Raw genomic sequence first — 21,426 nt, 5'->3', positions numbered from 1 at the left:
GGCAATGTTGGAAATACATGCAAGAGAAGGGGGGGTGGGTGGTGTCACATTAGGAAAATAGGAAGTGCAAGAGGCTGAAGTCCTCAGGTAGCCCACCTCCAATGACCAAGGACCCTAGCAGGCATCATTTCCCTGATACCAAGTCTCCCATACACGCGGCAACACCCAAAGCATCCCAGTGACAGCCACGCGGCTGCAGAATGGTTCTGAGCATGGTCTCTTCTAAAGACATTGTCCTTTCATGTTGTGATGGGGGCATGCTAGCTGAGCTGGCCTTGGTGAGCAAGGGGCTCAGAAAGTGTTCTGCCAGAGGCTGGTTTGTACAACTCATCATTCCAAGAGGAACTTGTCAAATAAGTGTGGCTAGAGGAAGTTGTGGAAATGAGTCCAGTTTTCAAAGTTCATTGCACACCTTTAATCCCAGCACTCAGGAGGCTGAGGTAAGTGAATAACTATGAGTTTAAGTCCAGCCTGAGGGTACATAGTGAATTCCAGGTCAGCCTGGGCTAGAGGGAGAATCTACCTTGAAAAACTTAAAAACAAAACAAAACCCCACACATTTGAGATACAAAGGGGAATCTGTTGCCTTTGTAGGCATTTTTGTTGACCTTGAGATAGGTTTTTTTCTATGCTAGCTTTTTTTCTGTCTTAGAAAGAGTAAGAAAGAGAGACAATTGTTGCACCAGGGCTTCAGCTACTGCAACTGAACTCCAGATGCTTGTGCCACCTAGTGGGCATGCGTAACCTTGTGCTTGCCTCCCCTTTGTGCATCTAGTTTATATAAGATCTGGAGAGTCGAACATGGGTCCTTAGGCTTCACAGGCAAGTGCTTTAACCACTAAGCCATCTCTTTAGCCCCTAGGCTAGTTTTGAACTTGTTAACTTCCTGTCTCTCCCTTCCAAGTGCTGGTATTACAGGTGTGCACCACCATGCTCAGCTTTTGCAAGAATTTGAGGCAATGGTTGGGAATGCATTCGGGAGACTATCTGTGTGTGTGTGTTTGCGTAGGCCAGAGGATAAATAACCTCGGTGTTACTCTTAGGAATGCCATCCACCTCTTATTTATTTATTTAGAGAGAGAGAGAGAGAGAGAGGAGAATGGGTGCACCAGGGCCTCTAGCCACTGCAAACAAATTCCAGACACATGTGCCCTCTTGTGTATCTGGCTTTACATGGCTTCTGGGGAATCCAACCTGGGTTCTTAGGTTTTGCAGGCAAGCACCTTAACTGCTGAGCCATCTCTCCAGCCCCATCTACCTGTTTTTCTTCACCTTTTTCTGAAACAGGGTTTTCCATTGGCTTGAAGCCCAGACTAGGCTAGGCTGGTAAGCCCCAGAGATTCCCTGTCTCTGCTTGCCCAGTGCTGAGATTACATTTTTTATTGGTTTTTCAAGGTAGGGTCTCCAGGTAGGCTGACCTGGAATTCACTATGGAGTCTCAGGGTGGCCTTGAACTAATGATGATCTTCCTACCTCTGCTCCCCGAGAGCTGGAATTAAAGGCGTGCACCACCATGCCTGGCTCTTTTTTTTATTATTGTTAATGCAAGAGAGAGAGAGAGAGAATTGGTGTGCCAAGGTCTCCAGCCACTGCAATCAAACTCCAGATGTGTGCAACTCCTTGTGCACATGTGTGACCTTGTGAGCTTGTGTCACTGTGCATCTGGCTTATGTGGGACCTGGAGAGGTGGACGCGAGTCCCTAGGCTTTGCAGGCAAGTGCCTTAACCACTAAGCCATCTGTTCAGCCCTTATTTCAATTCTCTAAGTAAAGCAGACAAGAGCTCGAGGTGGGGGTTGTGTTTCAACCCCCAAACAAAGTCCTGTCTCAAAGGCACAGGGCATGGAAAGATGTGAAGATGGCATAAGCTGAGAAAGTCTCCATGTCTGTCCAGTACTTGACTTTTATCTTCTTCCTTTTTGCCACAGTTCCTCTAAACTAGTTAAGTACCATACTCCATTTAGAGTTGGGGTTCCTCTACCTTGCCTGTCTGCTGGTGGACTCCCAATTTCTAGTATCTGCTGGGGTCTGGCAGATGGGAAACATCAGGCTGCAGTGGGGTACTGACCCCATGGTTCCCAGTATGCAAATGGCTGCATTTCTTTATTGGAAGTGACAGAGAGCTGCTGTTCTTTGGGATCTAAGAACCCTTGCCTATGAGGGCTTCACAGCACTGTATCTGTGATAGTTTCTGCCAGCTTGCTGGGATTAGTTAGGAATCACCATGGAGGGCTGGAGAGATGGTGTAGCAGTTAAGTGCTTGTCTGTGAAGCCTAAGGACCCCGGTTCGAGGCTCGATTCCCCAGGACTCATGTTAGCCAGATGCACAAGGGGGCGCACACATCTGGAGTTCGTTTGCAGTAGCTGGAGGCCCTGGCGCGCCCATTCTCTCTCTCTGCCTTTCTCTCTGTCGCTCTCAAATAAATAAATAAATGAACAACAAAAAAATTTAAAAAAAAAGAATCACCATGGAAACAGACCTCTGGGTTTATAGATTAGGTTGAGATGGAAAGACTCACTCTAATCGTGGACAGCCCCATTCCAGGATGAGGGTCCTGAACTGTATAAAAAGGAGAAAATGAGCTGAGCACCAATATTCACAGCTCTCTGTTTCCTGACTGTGGATATAATGTGACAAGCTGCCTCAAGCTCCCACTACCATGCCTTCCCCACCAAGGGACTGCAATCTCAAACTGTAAATCAAAATAAACCCTTCCCACTTTAAGTTGCTTTTGTCAGGTATTTTGTTGTAGCAATAAGAAAAGTAATTAATACAGCAGCAGAGTGTCTTGCCTTTCTTTACTAACTACTACAGAAATCCTTTCTATGGTTTGAACTTTCCTTCCAAGGTGGGTATGGTGGTTCATACCTGTAATTCCAGCACTTGGGAAGTTGAGGCAGGAGGAAGATTGATGGTTCCAGGCCAGCTTGGGCTATATAGCAAGACCTTGCCTTCCCTTCTAATGTTCCTCCAAAATTCGTGTTAAAATTTAACTGCAACTGTAGATCGGGCCTGGGAGAGGTGATTCAGTCATGGGGCTCTGCTCTCCTGAGTGGATTAAGGCTGTTATTTGGGAGTGGGTTAGTTACACAGAGTGGGATCCTGATCAAAGTGTAAGTCCAACTCCCATTCTTCCTTTGTCTTGCTTGTCTTTCTAACACATTATGATACAAGAAGAAAGCCATCAGTAGACATAGCCCCTTGATATTGGACTTTCTACCTCCAAGACCATAAGCTGAGTAAATTTACTATTGCTTCTAATTAGTCTTTGGTACCATTCCTTCCATAGTTGTGGGTTCCATAGCTGCAGATTCAATCAATTGCAGATTGAAAATACTAAAAAAAAAGGGGGGGGGGACTGGAGAGATGGTTAAATGGTTAAAGCACTTGCCTGCAAAGCCTGAGGATCCAGGTTCAATTCCCTAGTGCACACAGAAAGCCAGATTCACAAAGTGGTACATGTGTCTGGAGTGTGTTTGCAGTGGCCGGAGGCTCTGGAGCACCCATTCTCTCTCTTCCTGCTTGCAAATAAACAAATAAATAATTAAAAGAGAAAATATTAAAAAGTTGTGGGGGCTGGAGAGATTGCTCAGTGGTTAAAAGTGCTTGTTTGCAAAACCTCCAGCCAAGGTTCAATTCCCCAGCACCCAAGCAAAGCTGGCCTGAAAGAGTGGCACATGTGTCTGGAGTTCAAGAGCCGGGTGCACCCATACACACACATGTGCAAATAGTTCTTTTAAAAAGTACATCTGAGCCAGGTGTGGTGGTACTTGCTTTTAGTTCTAGCACTCAGGAGGCTGAGGTAGGAGGATTCCTATGAATTTGAGGCCAGCTGAGCTAGAGTGAGAACCCCCCCCACCTTGAAAAACAAACACACAAACAAATAAGAACATAAAAATAAATATATCAAACCCGTAATGGACACGTACAGACCTTTCTCATCAGTAGCCCTTAAGCAATACAATATAACTGTTTACATAGTACTACATTGTCTTAGATATTATAAAGCACACAGAAGGCTGTATGTAGGCTATATGCAAAGACACTATTTTGTGCAATGGACTTGCTTTTTTTTTATGAGATCAAGAGTGAGAGAGAAAGAGAGAACTGGTACAACAGGGCCTCCAGCCACTGCAAGTGAACTCCAGACACATGCGCCATCTTGTGTGTATCTGCAAGCTTGTGCACTTGTGTCTTCTTGTGCGTCTGGTTTACATGGGATCTGGAGAGTCATGGGTCCTTAGGCTTCACAGGCAAGCGCCTTAACTGCTAAGCCATCTCTTTAGCCCAGGACTTGCTTTTTTTTTTTTTTTTTAATTTATTTATTTGAGAGCGACAGACACAGAGAGAAAGACAGATAGAGGGAGAGAGAGAGAATGGGCGCGCCAGGGCTTCCAGCCTCTGCAAACGAACTCCAGATGTATGCGCCCCCTTGTGCATCTGGCTAATGTGGGACCTGGGGAACCGAGCCTCGAACCGGGGTCCTTAGGCTTCACAGGCAAGCGCTTAACTGCTAAGCCATCTCTCCAGCCCAGGACTTGCTTTTGATACTCAGAAGGAGTCCTGGAACCAATCATCCTTTGATATGGAAAATTCCATATGTCCGGTTATGGCAGACCGTGAGACTTGTCTACTTTGGTAGACATTTCACTCCTCAGTTACTCTATTTGGGGCTACATCCAAACAGACAGGTACATGCCTTAGCATGTGTAGTGTTGAGTGGAGGTAAAAGCAGTCTGGATAGTTTTATCTTAGCTTCACCCCTTTCCTTCTGCCTCAATGATCCCAAACCAGCAGGAGTTAAATACCTGGAACATGTTGAACATGTGGATTTCCAAGATGGAGAGATGGCTCAGCAATTAAGAGCACTTCCTATGCAAACGCAAGGCCTGTGGAGGCCTGAGAGGCCACTAGAGTTTGACCCCCAGTACCCCCATAAATATCTGGGTGTGGTCAGTCTGATGGGTTGGGGAGCAATGGCTCCACCAGCGTCTACTGGAAAGACTATCCAGTGGTTAAAGGGGAGGTTGGTGGGCTGTGACTTAAAGCGCTGAGAATCGCCAGGGCTTGTGGGGTGTGTGTGTGGGGGTGTTGGGGGAGGATGGTAAGCTCCAGGGAGCAGAAAGAGACTTGCACTTAAGTAGGAATGGGTAGAAGAGTGATGGAGTAGGACAGCTGAAGTTTCCCTCTGGCTACTACGCATGAGTGGACAGGACACCACACAGGCACATGCATGTGTGTGCAACACACACGCACACACGCACGCACGCACACATACACATCAAACGTTTTTCAAGTTTCCGCCTAGTTAGAAACTGAAAGCTTGGTGCTAATGCCCACAAAGGTCTGAACACCACTGCTCCTCACTCCTGCCTGCCCAAGAGCTCACATGCTGCGTTTCTTTGAGTCCCACTATCGAGGCACGTGCATCTGGTGGTCCATTGTCCTGGGAGTAAGTTAGGCCCGAGCATCTTGTTTGGATAGTTTCATAGGACTCCTATCCAGGAGCTTTAGACAGCTTTTTCTCAGGAGAGGAAGGCTATCACAGAATGTTTGCTGAGTCTGTACTTCTCATGCATCACTTAAAAACAGTCAGCAAGGGCTGGAGAGATGGCTTAGCACTTAAGGCACATGCCTGTGAAACCTAAGGGCCCAGGTTCGATTCTCCAGGTCCCACATAAGCCAGATGCACATGGTGGCACATGCATCTGGAGTTTGTTTGCAGTGGCCAGAGGCTCTAGTATGCTCATTCTCACTCACTCTCTCTTTCTCTCCCTCTCAAATAAATAAATAAATAAATAAATAAATAAATACATAAGTAAATAAAATCTTTAAAAAAGTCAGCAAGAGCCAGGCGTGGTGGCACCTGCCTTTAATCCCAGCACTCGGGAGGCAGAGGTAGGAGGATTGCCAAGAGTTCGAGGCCACCCTGAGATTACACAGTAAATTCCAGGTCAGCCTGAGCCAGAGTGAGACTCTACCTCGAAAAACCAAAAAAAAAAAAAAAAAAAAAAGTCAGCAAGAGCTGGAGAGTTGGCTTAGCACTTAAGGCACATACCTGTGAAACCTAAGGACCCAGGTTCAATTCTCTAGGTCCCACATAAGCCAGATGCACATGGTGGCACATGCATCTGGAGTTTGTTTGCATTGGCTAGAGGCCCTAGTATGCCCATTTTCACACACTCTTTCTCTCCCTCTCTCTGTCTCTAATAAATAAATACAAATTTTAAAAAAATCAGTCAACAAGGGCTAGAGAGATGGCTTAGTGGTTAAGGCACTTGCCTGCAAAGCCTGAGGACCCAGGTTCAACTCCCCAGGTCCCACCTAAGCCAGGCACACAAGGTGACACAAGCTCACAAGCTCACAAATGCACACAAGGTGGTACATGGAGTTCAATTCAGTGGCGGGAGGTCGTGGCATGCCAATTCTCTCTCTCTCTTTTGCTCCCTTGCTCTTGCAATCTCGCTCATAAAAAGGTCAGTCTATTGGGCTTGCCTCAAAAAATAATAATAATGATAAAAAAACAGCCAACGAGTTTATGAACCATTTGCTTGGTAGAAGTTTAATGGAGAAATAGTTGTTTCAAACAATCAGTCAAAAAGAACAGCTCATTTACAAACAAGTGTGGCAGTGACATGTCAAAACCCCAGGCTGGATCTCATACTCCTTTTCACCCGGCCCTGGAATAGGGGACGTGGGTGAGAAGGAAAGATGCGGCCATTAAAATATTAGCTGGAGGAATTACAAAAATACACTCTGATGTAGCAAGAGGTTGTGGAGAACATGCCATGGGAAGGGGGCAACAACTGGACAGGGTGGGGGGTGGTTGCTGCAGGTGCTCAGTGCCTTGGGGAAGAAGGAATCCTGACTCTCAGCCGGCAGGTCTGGGGCTGGACACATGCTGTTCGGGGGATCACCTGGACGCCTGGGGAGACAGAAAGAAGTAAAATGGCAAACTGCTGCGCATTCGGTGCCCTTCTAGCCTATGTGCCCACACGACTTCCGAAGGCAGTTTACTTAAGCCAACAAGGGACTCCCTTCACTGCCTCCTCTCGCCTGTTGTCTCGGCCCAAATCTACAGGCAGGACTAATGCGCTGGACACAGGGGAGGCTGGAGGGATGTGACGTTGAAGGGCACAGTGACGAGCCCCCCCCCCATGGAAGTCCTCCTGTCCTCCCCAGTGCTCAGAAACCACGCTAAACTGTGTCCCCATCTGCACAGCTCTCTAAGCTTAGTGTCATGAACAGTGACTGTGGGTCTGCTTCTGCTGTCTGGAAGTCAAGGCCTCGGGGTGGGGGGGCAGAAAAGAGGACCAAAGTATAGGTTAGGACAGGGATGGTCATCCCCAAGACCAGCTATGCCATTCTTTAGGTTCTGTCTAGGGCAGGGCTTACACCGTAGCAGCCTGTCTTTTCAGGACATCATTATACTTTCAGAAAAAGCTCTTTTCCCCACTCCACTGTTGGGTGTCCCCCCAACCCTGTTGGGCTCTGAAAGGCCCAGGTGTGAGGTCTAGTGGAACTTCCTGAGCCTAGCTAAAGTTTGGCGACCTGTCTCTGGCCAGCTAGGACTCAGCAAGATGCCTAATGGCTTCTGGCCTGCCACCTCTGCGTGGCAATTGTAATTACCGTTTCAATAGTTACAGTTTACTATTGGCCCTTACCTCCCCCTCCATCCTAAAATCCCCGCCTTCATCCCCAACATGATATAGGCAACTGCTCATAGCAATAGAGCGAGTTTTTTCTGTGAGTTCCTGCTTTGAAAAGACTCTCGACTCAGTGTGGTTTTTCTCCGGTGGCCAGGAGAGGTTTCTGAGTCATCGTAAGCTTATCTTCCTCCTTAACCCCTTGGGAAGAACCAGCAGGCCTGGTCCTTCCACAACACTATCTACTTGCCCGGGGAGGAGCCCAGCATAACCCCTCGATCTTCTAAGCATAGTTGGTATTGGGCATTTTAGAAGTTAAGGACAATTTTGGCAATGGGAATTGGCCAGGTGGAGGATTTCTTCTTGTGCCCAGGGAAGTTGGGCTGTGTACGTGAATAGACACCAGGTTTCAGCTGCCTATTACAGGTTCGTTAACACACGTCCACTTTGGAACGCAGATGCCATATAGGCAGGAGAGATGGGGGTGGGGGAAGAGAAGAGAGAAAGGAAGATAAGTGAGAAAGAGAGAGGGAGAGAGAGAGAGAGAGAGAGAGGAGAGAGAGAGAGGGAGAGAGAGAGGAGAGCTGGTTGAACAAGGAGACAGGACAGCCATCAATAATACTCAAATGAGCTGGTTAATGTTTCCAGTGTTTCCATTGAGAACTTTGCATGTTGCAAAAAGCAGTTACTCGTTCTGTTCTGGTAACTCTCAGTTGGAAGTATAATAGAAAATCAGAAAAACCAATTGCCTGGTTCAAATAGTTTCCTGCCCCCCAAATAAATGATTCCTGCTAATGGAGCTGATCTTAAACTGTCTTTAGGTAAAGAATATTGTTGTGGTTTAGAATTAGATATGGGCTTTGAGGTCCCTTAAGAGATACTTTAAAGAAGAATGTCTTTAAAATTTAAAAGAATTCAATCCACACACTACTTCCTAAAGATTTATCACTAGGCACTGTGCAGATATGGCTTAGAAAGAAATAGAATGCTTGTGAAGAATGCAAGATGTGACTTGAGACACACCGCAGGCCCACCCAGGAGATGAAACATTTGGCCGACATTAATACCTTCTCCCTACAATTTAGTGCATGTGTCTATATTTGGGGATGGGCTTGCTGTGAAACGAGCTGGCCTGTTCATAAGGGATTATGTAGGCTATCTCCATGATAGAGTGTGGGCACCAAAGATTAATATACCTTGAAGGAGGATTATCACTAATATCTACCTTTGATGTATGAGAAGCAAAAGGAACACATACCTTTTTTTTTTTTTCTTTCTGAGTTAGGGTCTCACTCTAGCCCAGGCTGACCTGGAATTCACTATGTAGTCTCAAAGTGGCCTCAAACTCATGGTGATCCTACTACTTTCTGCCTCCTGAGTGCTGGGATTAATAAACCACCATGCCCGGCTTACATACACTTTTATTTTCTGTCTCTAGGTCAAGGAATAGGCCCAGTTGGTTAAAGCTTTTTGATGATTTTTGTCAAACTTATTAATTCTTTGCATTAAGCTATGTTTCTGGGCTGTTTCAAGAGACGTGTGGGGTTCTGCACATGTCACATTACCAAATGCAGATTAAGGAACCCAAACTTCACAGCTGGGATTTTTCTTAAATGCACTGTGCTAATTAATTCTCAGTGTCATTTAAAGCTGGGTATTGGTGATGGGCTAAGGAGAGTTGAGCTTGGAATGAATGTTCAATAAATTAGGTCTTTGTTAATATGTTTTCTGATGTGTTTTAAGTGACTAGTGTTAAGTACGCCCCTGAGGGAAGAAGGTAGGAGCAAGAGCCAAGAAGGAGATAGGAACAAAGGCAACAAATAAACAAAATGGCACCTGGAAAAGAGGCAAAAAGTGAGGAAAGGAACACATTTATATACACACACACACACACATATACTATATATAAATACCCATAAATATATACATATATAAACATGTATATACATATATATGTGTATATATATATATGTATGTGTGTGTATATATATATATATATATATATATATATATATATATATTTTTTTTTTTTTTTTTTTTTTTTTTTTTTTTTTTTGAGGTAAGATCTCCCTCTAGCCTAGGCTGACCTGGAATTCACTATGTAGTCTCAGGGTGGCCTCGAACTCCTGGCAATCCTGCTGCTGCCTTCTGAGTGCTAGGATTAAAGGCATGCGCCACCACCACCCGGAAGAAATGTGTTTCTTAGTTCATCTTTTAAATCTAGTAGGTCAGTTGGGGTAAATTCTTGAGGCCTGGCTCTCTGATGTTGTCACTGACTAAAAAAATAGAGTATCAGTCTTTCCTTGGGAAGGTGGTGGGATGACCAAATGGCTTGTGGAACAAAGAAAAGCAGAAAGTTTTTTTTTTTTTTTTTTGGTCCTAACAAGCACTTCTTGGCTGGAGGAAATGGGAACTGTTAATGGTTTCCATGGAGTCAGTCACCTTGAGGTGTAGGGGGAAGGGAGAAGTGGACGAGGTGTTTTTGAAGGTGGAGCAGCAATCAGCCTCTTTTGCAAATGGCTAAGAGTAGGTCTGGCTATTGGTCTTTAGCAGATAAAGTCTCTGAGGAAAGGTGAGCTGAATGGTTGCTATGGCAACCGGCTAAGGGAATTGGTCCACTTAACTGTCCCCATAGTAACTAAGCTCCCGGAGAGCTAAAGAGGAATTAGTTATCTTAACGTACTACTATTATCCCCATGGTAACCAGTCTGCCACTGGGGAGTGGTCAGCATCAAGGAGCCAGGGCAGGAAAATCTGCTCCCTAGAGGAAAAGGGTAGGCAGGAGGTAGAGAGGTGAATTTCCCTCCCGAGAGAGGAGAGAGAGAGAGAGAGAGAGAGAGAGAGAGAGAGAGAGAGAGAGGAGAAAAAAGAGGGAAAGAGAATGAACTGGGAGATCTGGGCGCTAACATGCTGCCTGGGCAGAAGCCTAAGACAGTTGGGTGTATACATCAGGTCTTCTCTTGCCCCCTGTTCATTGGTGCCCAACTCACTCATGGGTTGCAGTGGCAGGTGCGGCTGGGAGGGGCTCCTTCCGGCTACACATTACCATTCTGGTGCAGGGTGCGCCGGCGCTGGCTGGACTGCAGGCTCAGGACCAAGTACTGCCGCATAAACTCACTGAACCGCTTCTGGTTGGCCAACTTCCGCGCTGACTTCCGCGCCCCGGTGAAGCCTCCGAACCGTTTCTGCAGCTGTTTCTGCTCCAGCTCTCCGGCTCCGTCCACGCCGGGCTCCGGCTCTTTGTGCGCTTGGAACAGGCTCCTGACCCGGGGCATCCTCTTGAGATGCTGCATCTCCGAGGCTCTGGGCTGGTCAAGAGCTGCTGGCACGTGCTCCGGGGCGGTAGGGACGGGCTGCCAGGAGCTGCGGGCCATGACCTTGGTGCACGGAGTCCAGACTGGGCTGGGCAAGACCTTCTCTTCACACTCGAGGATGCACACCTGTAAAGACGCAGGTGGACGCAAGGGACATCTGTTAATCCAAGGTCAAGTCCTCTGTCATCTGTAGCTGTATTCTGAAGCTAGTTATTTTTTTTTTTTAAATTTTATTTTTTGGTTTTTCGAGGTAGGGTCTCACTCTAGCTCAGGCTGACCTGGAATTCACTATGTAGTCTCAGGGTGGCCTCGAACTCAGGGCGATCCACCTACCTCTGCCTCCTGAGTGCTGGGATTAGAGGCGTGCACTACCATGCCTGTCTGCTAGTTATTACTATTATTATTTTAAGATTGTGATTTATTCATTTGAGAGCGAGAGCAAAAGGACGCACCAGGGTTTCTTGCCACTGCAAATGAACTCCAGATACATGCCTCACTTTTTGTGTCTGGCTTAACTCTGGCACTGGGGACTTGAACCTCCAGGGCCAGTAGGCCTTGCGAGCAAGCCAGCAACTTTAACCACTGAGCAATCTCCCCAGCCCTGAAGGCATTTTTCAGGCACTGTGCAGCAGTTTTATGTATATAGCCTTTTAGGTTCACAGGGCTTGGAAAGAAACAGAACCACCTGTCTTTGCTCCATTCCTCTATGGTAAAAAAAAAAAAAAAAAAAAATCTAGGGTTCAGAGGTGAGGGTAACTAATCCTCAGATGAGCCAGCAAGTTACCACAGAATGAAGGTTACTACCTACCTCTCCGTCCCCCACTACGCTCTGCTATATCCTTGGGGTTCTGTTGCTGAGCTGAAGAAGAAGTCTTATTTCATTCTCTCATCGGGCTCAGGGAAGGTCAGAGTGGGTAAAGGCATCGGGGATGTGAAGGCACGTAGTTAAATCTGCACGTGTGTTTTATGATCACCATGTACCAGTGGGGGCCTCTAGCCTGGTCACATCGTTACCTGGCCCATAGCATTCTAACATCTCACCTATGGTAATAGCTCCAGACTCATGAACAGGCCATTCAAGTGACCAGTACCATGCCCAGCTCCACACTTTATTTCCCATTCTTCCTCTTGCCACCCCTGTCAGGCCTCCCGTCCCCATGTTTCCTCTTCCCTCTATCCTTTGGGACCCGGCCACATTCCTAGGCTGTCTCTCTATGCTACCTTCTTTTTGTTCTCTGGCAAGAATTTCTCTCTCCTGCTTCTATGTTCCCCCCTAAGTCTGTGTTACTCTTGTGGGAATTTTAATGCTTAATATAAATAATGGCAATACTTTCAAAGGCAGAACCCAACAAGTTTGGGGCACATCTTACTCATATTTGAGCCTTGTATAGGTGTCTTCTCCTTTTAGTGAACAGTAGACATTCTATTAAATTCTACTGATTATGAAATTTTCAGAAAAATGGATGGACCTGGAAAGTATTATACCAAGTGAGGTAACCCAGGCCCAGAAAGCCAAGCGCCACATGTTCTCTCTCATATGTGGATCCTTGCTACAGATGATTGGGCTTCTGCGTGAGAATGAAAATACTTAGTAGCAGAGGCCAGTAAGGTAAAAAGGAGACATAAAGGGAAGAGAAAGGAAGGGAGGAGGGTACTTAATAGGTTGATATTGTATATATGTAATTACAATGATTGTAATGGGGAGGTAATATGATGGAGAATGGAATTTCAAATGGGAAAGTGTGGGGTGGGGAGGGAGGGAATTACCATGGGATATATTTTATAATCATGGAAAATGTTAATAAAAATTAAAAAAAAATTCTACTGAGGACTGGACAGTCTAGTACTTGGAGATATTTTGGTCATCATTACATGTGTCTTCTTTTTTATATTTTATTTATTTATTTATTTGTGGAGAAAAAGGGAGAGAGAAATGGGCACGCCAGGGCCTCCAGCCACTTCAAACGAACTCCAGGTGAGTGTGCCCCCTTGTGCATCTGGCTAATGTGGGTCCTGGGGAATCGAACCTGGGTCCTTTGGCTTTGCAGGCAAGTGCCTTGACTGCTAAGCCATCCTTCCAGCTCGTTATGTGTGTCTTCTAATCCTACCCAAAGACTGAGGATTCTAGTAAAAATCCTTTGCTACAAAGAACATATTTCAGCAACAAATAGTTATCTGTCCCCTGATGTCCACAGTGGCAGGTGCGAGGAGACACTGTTGTCCATAGTCAGTGGGAACAGAACTGTGCATAGCACCAAGAAAGCCCATAGAGGTGTAGGACTTGGAACTCGAAATGCACTTTGGCATTTGTGAACTTGTTCCAACTTCAGAGAGAAGGAGTCCCATACGGTTGTTGAGATGTGTTTCACCTTTGGTTTAGAGGTGGGAGAGATGAGTCTAGAGGCCACTTGGTCTTCCCAGAGCTCCTTGGTTACTTTCCAGATGGTAATTAGATTTTGTGTCAATCAGAGGAAATGAATTTTTATGATCAAACCAGATGCCACAGCCTGTATCCAGATTCAACACCAAATCATCACAAGTCTTGATTTAGGAGAAGGTATGGGGTATCTAAATTCCCAACCCGCATTTGCAGCACCAGATGGGCCTGTAAGTTGAATGCCTATAGCTCTCTGGTCTAGGGCATCATTAGCCACTTTCCCAGAGACGGGCTAATGGCTTATTAAGCGAGCTGGACACATTTTCCCAGCCCAAGATGATGGCATTGCTATATTAAGCCAGAGTTTGCATGAGCATCTGGAGTCCCAGACTGGTGCCAAATTGATGTGTGAAGCTGAGCTTGTGAGGAGGCTGAGCAAAGGGCCATTTGGATGTCTGCATCAAAGATTAGGGTGCAACTCCATGACAGAGCACTTGTCTCATGTGAATGATGCCCCCAGTTCTATCCCAGCAGTGAAAAACAAAAATTGGGGCACATGAGCCCTTTGGAGGGAAAAGAGAAAGGTCACTGTGTTGGTTCAGTTCCATTTTAGTGGTGTTTGGAGGCCATTTGCTCAAAGAGCTCAAGCATGGCTGGGAATGTAGCTCAATGGGTTAGTACTTGCCCAGCACCCACAGGTTCAATCCCAAGTACTGCAAAATAAATAACATCAATAGTACAATATTCAGGGCTGGAGAGATGGCTTAGCAGTTAAGGCGTTTGCTTGCAAAGCCAAAAGACCCAGGTTCAATTCCCCAGGACCCACATAAGCCAGATGCACAAAGTGGTACATGCGTCTGGAATTCATTTGCAGAGGCTAAGGCCCTGGTGCACCCATTCTCTCTCTCTCTCTCTGCCTCCCTCTTTCTGTCTCAAATAGATAAATAAATGAAACGACTAAAAAAAAAAAAATACAGTATTCAAAGGCTAACACAACCAGTACATAAAACAAAACCACACCAGGAGTTCCTGTCTCAGAATGCTCATATAATGAAGTAGAGCTGCCAAGAGGCAGTTTCTTCTGCAAGAGACTTAGGCAGCTTCAAACGCATTTCCCCACATTTTTCTTGCGGGTGATTTGTCTTATTCTCTGTCTCTAAAACAAATGAGTGAATCTAGTTTCTGCTACTTGAACTGATGGGATAAATACCACTCCCAATTAGGTGAAGAGGCAGCACGTTGCAATGGGTTTGGGTGTGTGGTGAGTCATTTACAGGCTAAAAGGATTAACAAAAAGCCAGCCACACTCGGGCCATCTAGCAGGAATGGAAATAGAAACGTTCTCGATGAAGCCAAGAGTCCCGAGTCAGGATTCCCCATCCATCATTCAAAACTGGACACAGGCAAGGGTTAACAGATTTGGAAATGAGAGGTGATTGCCTACACTCCTGTCATTTCATTCTCCTTAAAAATAGGTTAAAAGTGAATCCAAACTAGAAATTAAACCAAGCAGGCAGCCAGGCCTTGGGGAGTCAGCAGGCATCATGAAGCATTTATCTCCGACTGGGAAGCTTTTACAGGTCCATTTTCTCACTTGCTTCTAAGAAGTAAAGCTAAGAATGTCTGCACACCGATTCTTCAGTGACTCTGAAAGGTGCCAACGTAAGAGCACTATAGTGGCTACTTCGAATGTGCCCAACGGGAGCCTAAAGTTCTGAGAACCATACAATTTCTGCAGGCTGATTGAGCCCTGCTCTGTGCCACCCACTGTGATGTGTGCTGAGATGGCCAGATGGATTACCAAAAAAGTGAGATAGTTCTGCAGGTACCAAGAACATCAGCACCAGCCAGGAGGAATCTTTTTCATTTTCTCATCAAGCTCAAGGTCAGACTGGTTAAGAAATTGGGGGTATGAAAGCTAAAGTAAAGGGCATTGTGTAAAGAGCAATTGTGTTAGTTTTATATATATATATATGTAATTTATTTATTTGACAGAGAAAGAGGGAGAGAGAGGGCGGGGGGAGAATGGGCACACCAGGGCCTCCAGCCACTGCAAATGAACTTCAGATGCACGCGCCCCCTTGTGCATTGGCTAATACTGGTCCTGGGGAAGTGAACCAGGGTCCTTTGGCTTTACAGGCAATCGCCTTAACTGCTAAGCCATCCCTCCAGCCCTGTGTTAGTTTTTATCACACATGCACTGGCCATCCTTAGATGGGCATCATTTGTAGCAAATGACGGCCAAGAGCCTCCGGGATGCAGGCAGATTAGGCAGGTGGGTGTGGTGGTTTAAATGTGAAACGGTCCCCCCCATAGCATCACATGTGTGTGATAAAGCCTCACACTCACCTCCCCACCCCAGCTGTGGCAGTTTGGGAGGCAGAGCCTTGCTGGAGGAAGTGTGTCACTTGGGGTAGAACTTGGGGTGTTATAGTCAGCTCCCCACTGCTCACTTACGCTTGTTGCTACTTCCCAGCTGCTGTGGCAAACCTGCAATCCACTTTGGGGGGGGGGGGCGTCCTCAGATGAAATCCAGGCAGAACCTAAGGATCTCTCTGTTGCTGCTCTGCCTCCCTGAGTGCCACTGTGAGCTGCCACCGTGGCATCTCTCCAGCCCTTTCTGGCCAACCCTGATCTTGGTTCTACCATTCCTGCCTTCCTGTCTGTGTTTGGGTCTCCAAGAAGTCTTCACCTCTAGCTTAGTTTTCTTTTTCTTTCTTTCTTTCTGTTTTTTTTTGGGGGGGGGGGTTTGAGGTAGGGTCTCACTCTGGTCCAGGCTGACCTGGAATTCATTATGTAGTCTCAGGGTGGCCTCGAACTCACGGCGATCCTCCTACCTCTGCCTCCCGAATGCTGGGATTAAAGATGTGCACCGCCATGGGCCCAGCCTCAGCTTAGTTTTCTATGTGCTCTTTTTGGCCTCATTCCTGATTCTCCTCTGTATTTCCATATGCAAATCCCACTTGAACCTGACCTTGCCTTGATGAGTCAGTAAAGTGCTATTTATATGAGGTGAAGATTCATCCATGCTTGAGATGCAAGTAGCGTTTATTGGACGGGGAAGAGGGAAAGGTAGGGGGTGAGGTAGCTGGGTGGGAACGAGTATTCGGAAGCTATGGAAAGTGACTGGGAATCTGGGCCTGAGTCCAGGAGAGAGGAGGACTGAGTTTAACTTTGGGAACTACCTGAAGCTTGGGGAAGCAAGACCAGGATGTATGGTGGCATCTCAGAGGGATAGGAACAGAAGGGCAAGAAGCAGGGCATCGAGACATTCCTATGGGATGGGCAGAGGAATTGGGACCAAAGTAGGAGGATGGAAAAGAGTAGAGAGGGAAGAGACCTATGAAGCAGACCAGAGAACCAAGAGAGGTTGTGTGAAGGACCAGATAATGGGCAGGTAGGTGCTCAGAGGAAAATGAAAGGGTGGGCTACAGGAACCCAGCCCACTGGGAGGGTCATCTGGGCTGCTCTTCCCGATGGATGGCGATGGCTCACTCGGGTGTTCCTGCTGAGGACACGGGGGGGGGGGGAGGGGGCTGCCACCTGGAAGCGCCTTTGTGCCTGTCTGCTGGGGATGAGCCAACTCGTGTGTCCCCTGGAGCTGGGAGATGGCACGGTGTATTATGCCAGCACGGGCTCTGGGTTTTACACCTGCACATTTGCCCTAAAGAACGGGGGTTACTTTGCTCGATTTAAAATGGCATCTTCAAAGAAGCTTAATTGACTTCAAAGGAAAAAAAATAATTGAATTACACTGGATTTCATGGGAGCAAAATAGCTAGACTGAAATGAAAGGAGTCAAGAAAGCACTTTATTTAATAAAACAATAATTTAACATTGGATTTGCACCTTGTGTTGGAAATTGGAAATTAAGAGAACATTCTGGGTACCTGGATGTTCATTATAAAATTACGTGTAATATCAAAACCGGTGGGCAACATACATGCTTAATATGTATGTTGAACTTAATAAACAGAGGTGAGCTGAGGACCATTACTGATTTCTTTCTGCATCTTCTTCTTCTTCCTTTTTTTTTTTTGGTTTTTCAAGGTAGGGTCTCGCTCTGGCCCAGGCTGACCTGAATTAACTATATAGTCTCAGGGTGGCCTCGAACTCACGGTGATCCTCCTACCTCTGCCTCCCGAGTGCTGGGATTAAAGGCGTGTGCCACCACGCCTGGCTTTTTTTTTTATTTTATTTATTTATTTTTTTATTTGAGAGCAACAGACACAGAGAGAAAGACAGATAGAGGGAGAGAGAGAGAATGGGCGCGCCAGGGCTTCCAGCCTCTGCAAACGAACTCCAGATGCGTGCGCCCACTTGTGCATCTGGCTAACGTGGGACCTGGGGAACCGAGCCTCGAACCGGGGTCCTTAGGCTTCACAGGCAAGCGCTTAACCGCTAAGCCATCTCTCCAGCCCTTTTTTTTTTTTTTTTTTTGAGGTAGGGTCTCACTCAAGCCCAGTCTGACCTGGAATTCTCTGTGTAGTCTCTGGGTGTCCTTGAACTCATGGTGATCCTCCTACCTCTGCCTCCCAAGTGCTGGGATTAAAGGCGTGTGCCACCACGTCCAGCTTCTCTGCTACCTTTTTTTAATGTGTGTGTGTGTGTGTGTGTGTGTGTGTGAGAGAGAGAGAGAGAGAGAGAGAGAGAGAGAGAGAGAGAGAGGATGCAATTGAACTCTAGATGTGTGCGCCCCCTTGTGGGCATGTGTGACCTTGCATGCTTGCATCACTATGTGTCTGGCTTATGCGGGACCTGGAGAGTCAAACATGAGTCCTTAGGCTTTGCAGGGAAGTGCCTTAACTGCTAAACCATCTCTCCAGCTTTCTCTGCTTCTTTTTTAAACATTTTATTTATTTGAGACAGAGAGAGAGAATGAGCATGTTAGAGCCTCTAGCCACTGCAAATGAACTCCAGATGCCTCTGGCTTACATGGGTACTGGGAAATTGAACCTGGGTCATTAGGCTTCACATGCAAGTGCCTTAACTGCTAAGCCACCTCACGAGCCCCTCTCTCCACTCCTTGACTATAGACACAACGTGAGCAGCTGCCTCATGTTCGACTATCATGCCTTTCCTGCCTCGAGGAACTGTACCATCAAACTGTGAGCTAAAACAAACCCTTTCTCCCCTTAAGTTACTTTTGGCAAGTACTTTGTCATAGCAATGAGAAAAGTACCCAATAATGGGGGTAAATGAGATGTTAATTTTCTTTTTAAAATTTTTATATAAAACATATATTGCATGAGAAATACATATATTAAGGTAGGGTCTTGCTCTAGACCAGGCTGAGCTGGAATTAGTTCCAGGTTGGCCTCAAATTCACAGTGATCCTCCTACCTCAGCCTCCTAAGTGCTGGGATTAAAGGCATGTGCCACCACACCTGGTAAGAATGAGTCATTTTAACACTGGAAACCAGGATATTGTGGGCAGATCTTTACTGGAAGATATTAAACTAATAGGATCACAGGGGCCCTGGTGGTGGAGAGAGAGGATCACAGAAATCCTGGTGGGAAATGGGAGAATCATGGGATCCTTGGTAAGGGGGATATAACAGCTGTGTGATGCAGACTAGTCCTGTGACATCTGGGAGAGGCTTGAGTTTCTTTCTTTCTTTCTTTCTTTTTTAAAATTATTTATTTATTTATTTGAGAGCGACAGACACAGAGAGAAAGACAGATAGAGGGAGAGAGAGAGAGAGAGAGAGAATGGGCGCACCAGGGCTTCCAGCCTCTGCAAACGAACTCCAGACGCGTGCGCCCCCTTGTGCATCTGGCTAACGTGGGACCTGGGGAACTGAGCCTCGAACCGGGGTCCTTAGGCTTCACAGGCAAGTGCTTAACCGCTAAGCCATCTCTCCAGCCCTTTTTTTTAAAATATTTTATTTATTTGCAAGGAGGGAGGAGGAGAGAGAGAAAGTGAGTAAGAGAGAGAGAGAGAGAGAATAAATGGGTGTGCCAGGGCCTCTAGCCACTGTAAATATAGATGCATGCATCACTTTGTGCATAAGGCTTTCTGTGGGCACTGGGTACTGGGAAAATGAACCAGGGCCATTAGGCATTGTAGGCAAGCACCTTAACTACTGAGCAATCTCTCCAGCCTGAGGAAGCTTAAGTGTCTGTCTGCTGTTTTTTTTTTTTCTCCTTCCCTTGAGTTTCTTACTCAGGGTCCGCCCTTGCTTTTGAGCAAGAGGGACGAGGCAGCAGGAAAGAGGGGTGTCCTCCACCTCCTGGACCTACCTCCAAGTTGAAGCTGTCCAGGGCTGGGCGGAGCTTCTCCTGGCAGGTGAGGCAGTCCCGGGGACAACTACTGAACACACTGGCCAGCACGCTGAGCAGCAGGAGATCACAGAGCAGGATTTTCATGGTGCAACAAGAAACAAGACGCTGAAATCAGAGGACACAGGGCAATCAGTACTGCCTGGAGGGAAGGCTAGACAGGCCTGGCAGTCCAACCAAGGGGGGGAGTGGCAAGAAAGCCATTCCTTGGTATGGACTATTCCAGGGGTCTCAGATTCACCTTTTAGGAAGGTCCAGTTTGTCACAGGTACTCATGGCATGCACAGGCCAGGGCCTGGTTCCTAGGGAGAGCATCCCTTGATGTCTGCCACTCTGACATGCCTGGAGCAGCTCTGAGTGCAGGGGACAGCTTTCCTGCAAGCCACTGCCATGGCTTTCCAGCTGCTCGATTTGCGCATTCAAGTCAACCTCTTCTCCTCTGTTTCCACTGCCAAGAAAGAGGAGCCATGGTACCTGCCCTGCCCCAGGGCCGTTAGAGAGATGAGGTGATGTCTGTGGAAGCTGGGGTTTCCAGAGTGTGGAGCAAGGGTGAGCTGAGAAAAATCTGAGGTCTGTGAGTGACTCAAGTGCTTCCTCTGGTCCTCCAGGGCGTCCCTGGCCAGGAGCAGCTGGGCCCCTGTTCTCTCTTCCAGGAGGTTTCTGCAGGGCTCCTACCAGATCTGAGCTGCTGTCATGCTCTGAATGTTTGTCTCTCTCCAAAACTCATACGCTGCCATCTATGACAGCCAACCTGATTGGATTAAGAGACCCCTGGGAGATTAAAGTACACCTCTGAATGCTTCTGTGTGGGTGTCTTCAGAGAGAATTCGATTGCACGGGCTCTGAACTAATACGTGGATTAATCCCTGGATGGATTCATAACATTATTATTTGGAGGAGGTGAAAGGTCAGAGGTGGGACCCAGTTGGAAGAGTAGGCTGCTGGGGGCATGTTCCGGGGAGACTATTTCTTGCCCTACATGGGCCCATCTCTCTGCTTCCTGTCTGTCTGAAAAAGGCCCTTCACCACACACTCCCTGCCACGAGGTCCTAACTGACACCTAACGGACTTAGTGACCATAGACTGGACCTGTGAGTAGCCATGAGCCACAGTAAGTAATTCGTTCATGAAGTTTCTGTCATGTCACAGCAATGAGAAGAGTGACTAATCTAGAATCCTAACCTCTCAGACAATGGTATTCAAAGGTGCTGACTGGGTCATCCGGAAGGATCCCATGAGTGGGGTTAGTGGCCTTATTCAAAGAAGTACCAGTTGACTAGCTAGCTCCATCATCGTGCGAGAATATGGCAAGAAGCTGCCATCTGTGAACCAAGGAATGGGCTTTCACTTGGTAATGAGCCTGCTGGCATCTTTGTATTAGAATTCCCAGCTTCTAGAACTGGGAGAAATAATTTTTTGGTATTTATAACCCTTGCGGTCTCTGGTATTTTGGTTTTATAATTTTAAATTAATTTTATTATTACTTAAAAATTTTTAAATTTATTTGAGAGGGAGAGAGAAAGACATAGAAAGAATGAGAGGGGGAAGGCAGATAGAGAGAGAATGGGCACGCCAGGGCCTCCAGCTGTTGCAAACAAACTCCCGATGCATGTGCCACCTTCTGCATCTGGCTTACATGGGTCCTGGGGAATTGAACCTAGGGCCTTTGGCTTTGCAGGCAAATGCTTTAACTGCTAAGCCATTTCTCCAGCCCTATTATTTTATTTTTTTAAAATATTTTACTTATTTATTTGCAAGCAGAGAGTTAGAGAGAGAGAGAGAGAGAGAGAGAGAGGAGTTACAGGTG

At 46.6% G+C, this 21,426-nt stretch overlaps 1 protein-coding gene across 3 annotated transcripts in view; it reads right to left on the bottom strand.

Moving 5' to 3' along the window:
* Positions 1-6,556: 6,556 nt before the first annotated feature.
* The window catches only part of Pnoc (prepronociceptin), a 30,641-nt gene continuing 15,771 nt past the window's right edge, over positions 6,557-21,426 (bottom strand). For 2 of the 3 annotated variants that reach the window (XM_045131792.1, XM_045131790.1), the window contains exons 2-4: positions 19,581-19,727; positions 10,693-11,086; positions 6,557-6,925 (exon numbers count right to left, since the gene is read on the bottom strand). In XM_045131792.1, coding sequence (XP_044987727.1) covers positions 6,840-6,925; positions 10,693-11,086; positions 19,581-19,706 — 606 coding nt within the window. In that variant the 5' untranslated portion in view covers positions 19,707-19,727 and the 3' untranslated portion in view covers positions 6,557-6,839. Of the gene's footprint in view, positions 6,926-10,636; positions 11,087-19,580; positions 19,728-21,426 lie in introns of all 3 variants that reach the window. The other variant, XM_045131793.1, reaches the window with a different exon arrangement.

This window comes from Jaculus jaculus, chromosome 12 (genome assembly GCF_020740685.1).
Source record: "Jaculus jaculus isolate mJacJac1 chromosome 12, mJacJac1.mat.Y.cur, whole genome shotgun sequence".
Lineage (NCBI taxonomy): Eukaryota > Metazoa > Chordata > Mammalia > Rodentia > Dipodidae > Jaculus > Jaculus jaculus.
The sequence above is the reverse complement of the archived record's forward strand: the minus strand, read 5'-3'. Positions and strand labels throughout refer to the sequence as shown.